The sequence below is a fragment of the Danio rerio genome, chromosome 13, assembly GCF_049306965.1.
Source record: "Danio rerio strain Tuebingen ecotype United States chromosome 13, GRCz12tu, whole genome shotgun sequence".
NCBI classification, from domain to species: Eukaryota; Metazoa; Chordata; class Actinopteri; order Cypriniformes; family Danionidae; genus Danio; species Danio rerio.
Window position 1 is genome coordinate 36,270,222 of NC_133188.1, and position 13,076 is coordinate 36,283,297.

The 13,076-nt window shown below is 35.1% G+C and overlaps 1 protein-coding gene across 6 annotated transcripts in view; it reads right to left on the reverse strand.

Moving 5' to 3' along the window:
* rock2a (rho-associated, coiled-coil containing protein kinase 2a) overlaps positions 1–13,076 on the reverse strand; it is an 84,429-nt gene that overhangs the window by 15,939 nt on the left and 55,414 nt on the right. For 3 of the 6 annotated variants that reach the window (XR_012388428.1, XM_073919313.1, XM_073919312.1), the window contains exons 9-21: positions 10,958–11,117; positions 10,749–10,825; positions 10,362–10,490; positions 10,056–10,283; positions 7,197–7,443; positions 7,007–7,113; positions 3,705–3,864; positions 3,302–3,462; positions 2,675–2,859; positions 2,137–2,206; positions 1,267–1,370; positions 707–893; positions 534–627 (exon numbers count right to left, since the gene is read on the reverse strand). Coding sequence is in view for 5 of the 6 variants with exons in the window: in XM_073919313.1 (XP_073775414.1) it covers positions 534–627; positions 707–893; positions 1,267–1,370; positions 2,137–2,206; positions 2,675–2,859; positions 3,302–3,462; positions 3,705–3,864; positions 7,007–7,113; positions 7,197–7,443; positions 10,056–10,283; positions 10,362–10,490; positions 10,749–10,790 (1,714 nt within the window). In the remaining variant the exon portion in view is untranslated. Of the gene's footprint in view, positions 1–533; positions 628–706; positions 894–1,266; positions 1,371–2,136; positions 2,207–2,674; positions 2,860–3,301; positions 3,463–3,704; positions 3,865–7,006; positions 7,114–7,196; positions 7,444–10,055; positions 10,284–10,361; positions 10,491–10,579; positions 10,592–10,748; positions 10,826–10,957; positions 11,118–13,076 lie in introns of all 6 variants that reach the window. The other 3 variants (NM_174863.3, XM_068224920.2, XM_073919311.1) reach the window with 2 other exon arrangements.

Genomic DNA, 13,076 nt, shown 5'->3' on the forward strand with positions numbered 1-13,076 from the left:
GACCTAAAGTTTTGTTTTATTTTGAAATCTTAAATCAATAAGCATTTTCCACACAAATAAAGTTTTCCTTAAAACAAAGAAAAATAATCAACCAATGGTGTAAGTAAAATATTTTTAAAGAAAATAAAGATTATTTTCCTTACCCCATTGGCAGATTATTTATCTTGTTTTATAGAGAAACAAACCTAATTTTGATTTATTATTTCTGAAAGTGAAACTATACTGAATATTTTGACATTTGGACTGGAAACAAGACAAAAACTAAAAGTGAGAAAACCAACTGAACATAAATCTGTAAATGAACATAACTCTGAAAACAGAAACAATTCATAAAATTGTCTTTATACTTATATTATGATAACCCTTTACATTTGATAACCTAAATAACCCAGTATCTGGTTTACACAAAATACTCATAGACTATGCATTGCTATAATATCTAGTTATTATTTTGTATTAGGCAGACTCTTTATTTAGTTATTCAGTAAGAACAAATATTTATTGGAAATTGAGGTAAGACTATGCTAACTCACAGTCCTCTGCCTCCTTCAGCTTGTTGTTGAATTCTTCCTTCTCATTGGCCAGGTTTGCCACATCACTGGTCAATGTGCGATTGGCTTCCTCTAACTGTAAAATAGACAATGCAGTTAACAGCAATGCCATTCAAGTTCTTTAAGACTGCAGCAAAAGTCACGAATAAACTCACGGAGCTGATGGTGGTGTCTTTCTCAGCGAGCTCCTGTCGGTGTCTGGCCATCATCTCCTTGATCTCCAGCTCCTTCATGATCTTCTCTTTCTCTAGGTCTGAATACTGCTCCTCCGCAATAGAGCGTGCCAGCTGCTCAGAGTCTGCTTTGGTTAGTGTGATCTCCAACTGGGCCGCAAGTGAATCCCTGAGAAACAGAGACATAAACGGCACATAGGTATTAAACCAACATTGTTAAATTAAAAAAGAAAAAAAAATTAATTAAAATTAATTTAGCTGCAAATTAGATGCAATAGATTTTTAAATGTATGGCCATGTCAGCCTATTTGCCTTTTTCATGGCAAATCAGATCAAATATTTTATAAATATCACTTTATTGATATTATAATAAAACTAAAACAATTAAAAGACATAAACAGCAATTAATAAAACCTAAGATAAAAAATTAAAACGATTTAAAGGTTTAATTTTGATCCAAATTCAACAAATTAGATACAAAAGTTTGAATAATCCAGTAAAATTGCAATTTGCATAGTATTTTTATTGGAATTAAATCTCACCTTTCCTCCTGCAGCTCCTGTAGATTCTGCTGCACGTCTTTATAAAGTTTATTTTTCTCCTCACACTCCTCCTTCAGCTCTCGCACTTGTGTCTTATACAGCGTCTACACACATACATACAAAAAGAATTGTAAAGTCCACACACACAGGGTATTTGTTTTTGCACTAGTTACACAAACACCTCAGCACACAACATTTTACAATTATCTGCTAGCATGCATGAACAGCAGCGCTCAATACTTGTGCACTAGACAGATTCATTCTCATCCAGTGTGTGCTTTTTCTCTTAAAATGCTTTTAAAGGAGAGTTGCAGACATATATTTGTCTCCTTTACACAATTGCTCATCAATGTGGATATCTACTGTTTCTTTCATCTTAACTAGATTATTGTTTACATCCAAATGCTATGCTTGCTAAAATATTTTTAATTAAATCATTTAATTACATTCAGAATTACACGGTTGACCCATTCGTTACCTTAACAGAATTTTAAACCTACCCATACCGCGAGACCTGTCCCTAACCTTACATGTATCACACTTCAAGAGCACCAGAAGTGTTGTGCAATATGATATTAACACAATGATCACATTGCACTTATTTTTTCATGTAAGTACATAGTAATTAACGCCACTTCTAATAAAGTGGGACACATTTTTTTCTGTGAAATAGGAGCCTGGTTCCTCATTGACATCTTTTGGATAAATTGAAAAATTCAAAGTGCATGTGTAAATTCTTAGTGAAATGAGATAACCTGTATAGAGACCCTTGGGAATGAGTAAAAATAGAGGTTTACTGTATTTTGGCCTTAAGACTTCTTAAGAAGTATCTGTTTATTTTCCCTAAGAGAAAGAATTCACACTTCTTACAGAGAAATACTGCTCTGCTTCCAACTGATCCTGCAGTTCCTTCATCTGCCCATCAGAATCCTGACGTTCCCTAGAAAGACACGTTGACAATTAGTTTATGTATGAATAATTAATTATTTTTGCATAAACAGAACCACAGGTTGATTAAAGGGAAATTTCACTCAAAGTAAAAAAAAAAATTTTAAAAGTTGAAATTGTCCTCCTAAGTGAAACTTAACTCGCCATTTACTCACCCTCATGTGGTTTAAAAACTTTGAGTTTCTTTTTTTCTGTTGAACGCAAAACAAGATATTTTGATGAAAGCTGAAAACCAATAACATTTATTTCCATAGTATTTGTTTTTCCTTATATGGAAATAAATGGTTACTAGTTTTCAACATTCTTCAAAATATCTTGTTTAGTTTTCAAAAGAATAAAGGTTTAAAACAAGTGAAGAGCGAGTAAAGAACTTTCATTTTTGTGTGATCCATCCCTTTAAGAATCATATATAAGCGAGTAACAAATACTAAATGAGCTGATATCAAAGCTTGCTGCATACTTGCGCAGTTCCATGTTTTGTTTTTCCAGGCTGCGTTTAATTTCTAGAATGTGGTTGATCTCCTGTTTGAGCTGTTTCTCTGATGTTCTCAGGGTGCTGAGCTGCTGGTTCTGAACCTTCAGGTCATTCTGAGTCAAAGTGCGTTTCTGAACCTCTTGTTCAATCTTCAGGTTCAGATTCTTCACCTATAGAAAGACGGAGAAGAACCATGAGAAGGTCTATAAACAAAAACTACGTACCAAAAAAAAGAGCTGTAGTGGTTTGAAGATTTCTGATATTGTGATGGGGCAAAAAGCGATTTCTTTCCCATATAATATCACATGGTAAAACATTTCTCACGAGGACACAAAAAAAATATGAACAAATCATAATGCATTCTTAGTTTTTTTTTGGAAATATACAACTGAAACCAACTAATTGTGATTATTTAGTTGTTCCAGCTTGTTATTTGCTTAATAAATGATTTTATTGATAAATTTCTAAACTATGTGTGTTTTCTCTTCTGACAGGTGGTCTAATAAAAGTGTACACTGTATGTAAAAGCCAGAAAGAGTTATCTTGCCAACTTAAAACTCAATCAACACACTGGAGTGGAGTGCCAAAAACACATTTCCACCCCTCACACACCTCTTCTGTGAGTCTCTCCTTGTGTCGCCGCAGTTCCTCTAGTTTTTGGAGCGATTGTTTATAGTCACAGTCGAGCATGGAGTTCTTCTTCTCCAGTTCTAACACCCTGTTCTCCACACGCTGTTTAGAGGAACGTTCCTCCTGCAGCTTTTGCTCCAGCTCTGAGTGAACACACAGACAAACACGTTAAACAGTCCTGTTCATTTAGAAAACTCTCTTTTTCATGCTAAATCAAGATATACACCAGTGCATTCAAAGCTGACTACACTGTCATGCCCACTTCTTAAAATTAAAAACGCTGCAGCTTCTGTTAACTTCAATGAGGGTGAAGCTGCTGTTTTAATAGATAACACTGCATTTAAAATGTATGTTTCAAGACATCTTTGACCTCAAACTCCCATACCCTTTACAGCTTCAGATTTGGCTCCTTCGATGGACTCGCTGATCATGTTTTTGTCAGCGAGTCGAGCTTTAGTGGCCTTGTGTGCTGCCTCCTCCTGCTCCAAACCCTGCTGCAACATCTTCAGCTTATAGGTCATGTCAATTTGGTTATTGCTCTTCTCCTATTGGCCAAATACACAGAGGAGGAAAGACATTAGAAGAAAGGATGAACAAAAATGCAACCTGTAAAGTCAATCAGTAGCTTTCTAACAGCCATTTGATATATACCATCTAGACAGATAGATAGACAGACAGACAGACAGACAGACAGAGAGACAGAAAGACAGATAGAGAGAGAGAGAGATCAGATGCAAAACCTGCTAAACGCCTAAAGCATTCGCAAAAATGAGATAACCGAGCGAATGCTTTAGGCACGTAGTATACGATCAACAAATAGATTTGCTTCAAATCAACCAAATCCCAGTTTAAGCGCATTAAGATATAACAGTTTGGTAGCAAAAGCCACTAAACGGCACTTGCCTTTGACAGCAAAAGCCTCAGAAGGCGTGAATCGAATCATATGTTTTCCTTACTTCAAAACTGTGCATTATTAAAAAAAACACAATGTGCAGTCGAAGGTGTAACATGCATTCATAACGTTTTTTTGCACAGAGAAGCTACTTTGAATGAGTCCGATTTGATATACATTAAACGGCAACTGTGTTTCACGAAAGACAAAGTTAAGATGTGGTTCTTTTATCCCATGTGGATGCTATGAGGATAAACAAGAGAATAAAACCTTAAGTACGTTGCAAATGAATGACTGACAGCTTCTAAAATTATCTAAGAGACATCCCCTTTTTGCCCAGTAGGCCTATCTTGTGTTTTATTTGCGAGTTTAAGCTATTTTTAAAAAGATAAAGATTTAAGATTGATGTCAGTTTTAATGTTATTGATTAATGCACTTACTTGACAGATTTCATTCATTCATTTTTCTTCTGCTTAGTCACTGGTTTATCACAGTGGAATGAACCGCCACTTACTTGACAGATCTATACATTTTAAATTTCCGGTGGTTTGTGTAATGTGTTTTATGTTTGGTAAAATAATTTCTAATTACATCTTTAGTGATTTTTCAGCTAATTACATTGTCTTGTTCCAATAGGTGGATTTAGAGGTTTTTGCAAAAAATAAATAAATAAAAAAAATAAAAAAATAACCTTGTTTAAAAAGAAAAAGAAAAAAAAAGGTGTTTTATTTACTTGCTAATAACCTTATCAATACATATAAAAATGAAACTTCTGAATCTTATCAGAGGAGCCTGATAGAAAATGCTCGTTAACAAGAAAAGAGGTCTGATGGAGGGTTTTGCATGTGAACCCTTCAGATAGACAGACAGACAGACAAACAGACAGACAGACAGATATGTGAAAGCCTGGCTAAAGTTGCATAATATATTTCAGAAAAAAGGAGCGTCAAAGTTGTATAGCCTTAAACATGACAAAAATATGCCATTAGTTTATTGCTGTACATCATAGTTTAAATTAAAGTTTAGAAATTAGAAAGAAAATTAAATGAAGATTTTGATATACTATATTTACATTTTGATAAATGATAAATACAGAAATAAATGATTTTAATGACACTATTTATTATTATTTTGAGCAAACAAAAATATTAGAGGTTTGCTACCTACAAACTGATTTCAATCATCTCTAGGTTTACTTTCACTACAAAAACACCTCCTGATCTACTAATACACTTATTTAATATCTCTCCACAAGCGCAAATGTCAGGTCAGTCTCTTTAACAACAGAAAAGCTGCAACATTAGTCTTGTTCCGCTTTGTTTTTCCATTTTTCGATATACCGGATTATATATAATATAGCTTCATCGCTATATTCCCTGAGAAATGGATGAAAATATTCATTTACTAAGTGGGTGTACTCATTTATGCTCTGCACTATATACAGTTGAAGTCAGAATTATTAGCCCTCCTAAATAATTAGCAAGTCATTGTAAAACAGTGGTTTGTTCTGTAGACAATTGAAAACAAATATTGCTTAAAAAAATTGATTAAAAATATCACTGGATTAAAAAATGGATTAAAAAAGAAAAAAATGCTTTTATTGTAGCCGAAAACCCCCCAAAAAAGAGCACAAATAAGAAACAAATATTATAGGAAATACTGTGAAAAATTCCTTGCTCTGTTAAACATGATTTGGGAAATATATAAATTCACAGGAGGGGTAATAATTGTGCCTTTAATTTACACAGTGCTCTGCATAGATAAGTACATCCCCATTTTGAAAATTATTTTGATCCATTTCTCAGTGAATATAGATAATAACATTATTGTAAGTTATTCTGTTAGATAAGGTCCAGATTTGGCTTCAGTACATACTGAACTAATGTATATGCACAAATATAATTTCGTAAAGCATCTTATAGAAAATATTGAGAAATTTGTGGGGGTGTACTTATATATGCTGAGCACTGTATTTCATTCACTTTATAAAAATAAGCAAAAACACACCTTTAATGCAAAAGCATTAAAGCTATTTCAAACGAACAAAAGTGGATAAAATTAGGATGTGAACATGTGCACTAATACTAGTACTAGTATAGTACTAGTACTATATATTTTCTACTACAGTTTAAAAAAAAATAAAGTTAGCATTATTGAGTGAGTTACACTTATTGGCTGTTTTCTTCTGTTTTGCCAATTAAAACATCAAAGCAAATCATCTTTGTTTCAGGGAAGTGTTTTTTTCCTGATTCAATTTATTATTTTTAAATGAAGTGAGCCAGTAATTCAATAAAATTCGCAAAGACAGTCACTCAACAAAAGACTTGCGGGATGGGAACTTGCTGTCAAAAGCTTAAAGAAAAAAAAAAAAAGTTTGATATGTAACTACTTAATTACAGTATACTGCATATTCCTACAAGGGAGAGATTAAGAACATGAAATAGAGTTGTGCTTTATTCCTTTTTTCTGTTCGGAATACTGTATTTTGTTGTGGAATGAGACAAACATGAACACATGTTTAGAAGTTTCATAAATGATCCATTACTGTCAGTGTTTATAAATTGACCATATACAGAAAATGACATAATGACATTAAATACTTTAAATTCCATACAATAAATGTTTGGTGTTATATAGGGCTATAAAATGTGAACTCTACACATCTGTGTTTTTATTCTCTTAATAATCCAATTTTGGCTTAGTGTAGTTTTCTGGGCTCAACTCTGTCTGTGAAAGGAATTTTATAGTCAAGTGCAACTAATTCCCTATAATAAAAAATGTCTGCATGCATTTACCTTCTCCATATCTGTGAGCTTCTCCTGAAGTTGCCTTTTTTCCGTCTCAGCCTTAGATAGGGCCTGCCTCATTTGCCTCACCTCATCCTCCATACCAGTGATTCGTGCTACGGATTAGAAGCAGAAAGTTAGTAACCACAGTTGCATGTGAATTAATAAAACACATGAAAACCATGACAGACACACTCACCCTGTAGATCAGAGATGGTCTCGGATCCCTGTGTCTGCTCTCGTTTCTCTGTGTCCAGTGCGGCCTGCAGGCTGATGTTCTCCCTCTCCAGCGTGAGCTTACTGTTCTCCAGCATGCAGCATTTGTCCTGCAGTTCTCTTACATGCGCCTCCAGCTGCTGCAGCTGTTTGGAGCTCTCCGTCTGAGTTTTACGCATCCGTGTGGCCACCTCAGATTCTGCCCGCAGTAAAGCATTAGCCTCATCCAGCTGCCAAAGAGAGACACACTTGTTTGCCAAGGGGAAATTACTACTTATCACTATAGAAAAATAAATTTTCCACTTTCCAGTATATCACTTTCCAAAAATCAAATAAAGTTTATCAAACTATTAGAATTACCATATCTTAACAGGGCTCAAAATTAAGCTTTTTGCTCGGTAGCACCGGTGCTCCTAACTTTAAAAATGTAGGCGCATCAGCCAATATTTAGTCGCACTTATAAGCACCGTTACTACAAGTTTTATACAAACAGATTTATTGCATTTAAAATCTACAGTAATTAAACTAATAAGCAAAAAAATATACATGCAAGCGTGAGGAAAATATGTCTCAACGAAATCCCGATATCACAAGGAAATACATTTCTATAACATAACTAAATGAGCAAAAAATATTTGGAGCGCTCACCGGCCCTGCACGCACTGCTTGACATGAATGAATCTGTTAACGGTATAACTGTGCTGTTCTCACGGGTGCTGTCTGATACTGCACTGATGTTTTTGTCATATACTGTACCTTATTATATGCATACGTCATGTTAATAGCCATACCGGTCTTCATGAGTAACAATAAGTTTTCTCGGCGCAAGCCTGTTTGCGATGGTGTACGTGGTGTTCCATTTTACATATAGCAGACACTTGCACAGCAGACAGCATCTAGCGATTATATGAAGGATTAAACAGAAGTTCTCGTGCTAAATGTGGCAAACAGTTACCTAAAAATTCCATCCCACAGACTTTTCATAGCGGACTTGAAGCCAACCGAAGTCTTTTAAAACTTTTTTAAAAGTGTAGATGGTTTTTGGATCAGATGGTGTAGATGGATCATGTGCTTTTTTAAAAGCACATGATCACTACTAAGATGTGTCATTATTTGTAACTTTAAATGCCATGGTTTCTAAAACAAAATATGTCAGTGTTATCTTCATTCTCATCTTCAGCACTTTACAGTTCTCCCTGTCATACCGAGCCTGAAGGCATTGACTGAGTGATTGACAGCTGATATTTCAGTGCTAGAGCAGTGGGCCAATAAGAAGAGCGCGAAGGCGGGGCAAGCATTACGGACTTGGCTTTTTTTACTGCAGCAAGTTGACATGACAACTGTTTGAAACCATTCCTGAGCGCTGCATTTCGCGTTTCAAGTGCAGAGATGCATTCTGCATGAATGTCTCCCAAATCCGCGCATGTGGTGAACATTTTGCAGTAAAAACTGATCGCACACAACAATTTTATGCACTTGCAAAAATGCCATGTCAGTAACCAAGGCTATTTTCATGGCAAGAACATTTGAATAATTAATATACAATTAAAAACAACAAACAAATTCAAACATAAATTAAATACGATTTTTAGCGTTAATACATGATACAATTTCTAAAAAATGTTCCTGTTGTCACTTTCCTTAAGAGAGTTGATTTCATAAAAAATTCTTCTGGAATTATTAAAAGCAAGACAGTCCAGTAGAATGTGCTTTACTGTAAATGAAGTTGTGCAGAACAAACGTTGAGCGACGTCTTCACCTTTAAAAGGCCACGAAACACCAACACCAACTGAAACCGCGTCTTTTTTTAAAAGGAGATGAGCGGCAATTCCGGATTTCCATATGTGAAAAGCTCTTGGGTAAAAAATGTTCCTTACAAACATATTTTTGTCGCATGTTAGCTGACCACTGTAATCCACACGTGAGTCCAGCTGCGATCTCATAGCGGGTGAAATGGAAACAAAACGGCACATTTATAAAGGCAACACTGACGACCCATGTCTCCAAACAATTCTTCTTCTTCCACTTGTTTATAATTAAGGCTGGCAACTCAACGTGGCGTCTCTCTGCTGTCTGAACATTATAACAGGCAAAAACAATCTTTGAAGCTATATCATGCATATTAATGAAGTTGCACCACATTCACAATGAAGCGATTGGTTCGAACCAAGTCTTTCTCATGAATTATTGCTGAATACTCAAAGACAGACAGCCAGTCTACATGCTGGAATTTATATAAGGATCTCATGGCCCAGCTTCAAATCGGAAGATCAAATTTGCTCAAAATAATGCAATAACAACCAATTTTCACTTTTTGTGGAATATATGTTTCCTAATAATGTTTTTAGCAATGTGAGACACATATGACTGTCAACATTTCAATAAACGTGTTTTAGTGTTTCGTGACCCTTTCAGCAAAAAGCCATGAGTTATTCTTGTATGTCCAATACGTCATCTGCTAAAAATCGTTTGATCAAATCTAGTCTGTTTGAGATTTCAGGTTGTATTTCATACAATTTATTACTCTCTAATGCATCCCACTCCAGATTATATTAAACTTTACCCTTTTCTGAACTCACATTAAAAATAAATGCCGGTTATGACTGAACATGGAGGAATCTTAAACCCAGAATGGACTCATTGTGCTCCAAACATTGTGCCCAGCAATCTAATAAGGTGAGGTTAATGTTAAAATTAAACAAATGAATAAATGACTAAATTACATAGTTGCTAGACAGTTGGATCTTTTTAATTTTGTCTTATCAAAATGCTCATGTTTATATTGGCCTATTGGTGTGTGTGCTTCATTTTAGTGGGTCATGGGCTGAAAAGACGTACAAACCTGTTTCTGCAGGTGGATGTTCTTCTCGTTGGAGATGTGCGAGTTCTGGTTCTTCTTCTTCATTTCATCCAGCTGATCCCTCAGACTATTGACTTCATTCTCCAGGCAGCGTTTGCGGTCGGCCTCGCTCTCGGCCCTGCGGTGACTCTCCACACTCTTGTGCTGCAGCAGAGCCTTCTCTCTCTCCAGCTGTCTCAGGGTCGACTCCAGACCTTTCCTGCTATTCATCTACAACACGCAAGAGCAAGCTTAAAGTATTCCCACATGCAACTTCACAGAGGTCTCAGAGATGAAACACGCACTCACCTCTTCATCGAGCTCTTTGGTGATCTTTTCCAGGCGGTTACTGTTGCTTCTGTATTTCTGCTCCAACTCATCTTTGGCCTGCATTTCATTGTTGAGCTGCTCTTCTAGACAGTGAAGCTTCTTCTGGAGCTGAGTGAAAAATGAGGCAATCTTTACTGAATTTGCAAACCATAAATTACTTAAGCTGAATTTTAGGCAGAGAGAGGGGGAACACTTACGGCTAAATTGTCCTGTGGATTAAAAAAAAATAGAGAGAAAAAGAAAATAGTTACAAGCAAAGTCTCTACAGCATAAGGTCAATCCAAAGACTAAATTAGGGGGTGTTCACACTTGTAGTTCTGTTGTTCTGGTTTCTTTGGTCAGGGGAAATGAAAAATGAAAAGAAACTGATGTTTCAGTGTACCTCTCTGTTAGATACTGGGTGGTCATTTTTCATTGCTGAACTGTTCACAGCATTCAACAACCTGCACACAAACATATCAGATAATCTGTAATTGCAGATACCAATTGGTTTGGCTTCAGCTCATTAAATGCAGAGTCATTATAGTACCAAAAAAATGGTTTACTGCACAAAAGCAAGTTAAGACATCTCTTACTGGTTCTCTTTGAAGTAGGTGAATCCCACAAAGGGCAGCTGATTCCCAACAAAGGCTTTAGGTGTGGGAAAGGTCTCCACTTCTCCTTTATCCTCCTCAATTTCATCAAAATTACTGGTGTCTATGTCACTGCTCAGCTCTGGAACCACAGGAGCTGCAGCTGAAGACAGAACAGGGGAAAAGCTTAAAAGTTAACTGAATTGCGCATTTATATGTGCTGAGATAAAGGGTAGAGATGTAGCTAACATTGACCAGACTGTTAAAGTCTTGCTTTACTTTCAGTGAACAAAAGTGTAATTAACAAATATTATATGAATTTAAAATCTTATTCATTTGGCTTTCTATTTCCAATTTCAGTTAAGTTAGGTTTGTTTTCATAGATTAACACATTGAAATACAACTGAAATAGTTTAAATATGTATTTATTTTGCCATATGTCAGTTTCATATAGGGATCACTTAAAGAACTGTTTTGCTGTTCAATGAATTTTATCAAAACGTATTAATAAAGGGTGAATGATATTTGGGTGAACTATCCCTTTAAAATATTATAACTTTAAATGTAAGTAACTCTAAAGTTAAATCTTATTCTTAACAATGACTACGTCTACATGTAGTAATCAGTAAGTGAATTATTTGCCTTAATCTGAATAAGACAATAATATGCTTAAGGTCTTCACATGAGTTGCTTTTTCAATGTTCCTTTCATGACACTGTTTTGCATGTTATAGCACATAATTCGATTAACGTCATTGCATCACTACGCTATCCACATTTCCTCCGAAGTTTCATGTTATTTCGAGTGTTTCATTTTTAATTTGTCGACTTTAACTGCAGTTTGGCATTTTCAATTTCATTCAGTAACATTTCATGCATGTCTACCATGACAAACAAGATATTAGATGTGAATATGAACTGCTGGAAGAGTGTTGTCTTAATGGAAATTGATGCCTGCCCGAAAAGTAGCTAAATGTTGCCAGATGACATCTTGCGCTAATTTGCATATCAGTGATCAGTCATCAAGTAGTATCTGACAAGCGTAAGCCAATCATGTCTCCACAGTCTGTGGTGCCGTTTATTATATTATAACAATACATCCAGATGCACAATAAATAGATTCTTATTAACATATTACTTTGCGTAAACTACGTTTATGTAGTATACAAAATAATTCATGTTTTCTCAAACTGACTGGCCATCTCGGTAAAAACATTATTTGAAATATGTCCATTAAGATTTGTATGAATAATATAGTTGACTATTTGTAAAAAATGTGTAACACTTTTTGATAAGAATTTTTTTTTTTAAATATAACACAGATAACGAACAGTTACATTCTTTTAAAAATAATCGAAGCTTGTGTACTTATTTTAACTTGTGAAATAATCACATTTGTGCAACTGACAACAATTATAGCACTATTGGAATTTATTGCTACCCAAATTACTAACAGTTATACATGGTAACAAATATCGGTAAATTAACAGTTATGAAAAACAATCTGAGCTAGCGATTTACTCTACTGAGTGAAGCCTGCAGCCACTGCTCTTTTGAGTCACTTTTTAGAAATTGGTAAAAGTAGCCAAATGAATGTTAAAAATTGCTAAAAATTTTTTGCTAGGTGCTTTTTGAAAAAAAAAGTTGCTAGGGTAATATGAAAAGTTGCTAAATCTGGTAACTAAATTGCTAAGTTTGCAACACTGTGTGCGTGTCTGTGGTCCTTCTTTGACTCGGTAGGTGCAGAGAACCGAGTCAAACAGCCGTGTGTGTATGGAATACCCTTTTGCAAAATAGGGTGAAAATCCTACACGACGGTAATAGTTTGAATAAGGTGTTTACATGTCTGTACTGCACTTCAATAATGTGACTAAAATCAGCATACTCCACGTCTTAATCCAATTTCTGTTATTTTGATTATGACCTTAATCGGATTAAATTAATCAAAAATCGCTGTTAACATGGTAGACAATCAGAATATTGTCCTAATCTCATTCAAATCAGACATTTTTCCACCTTTTTATGCCTTGTGTACCCAAGTGTGGTAAATTATGTTACGTAATATAACCTAATTGAATTCAAATCTTATTTTCTTTTTATTTTCTCAACATCTTTAGTGATGG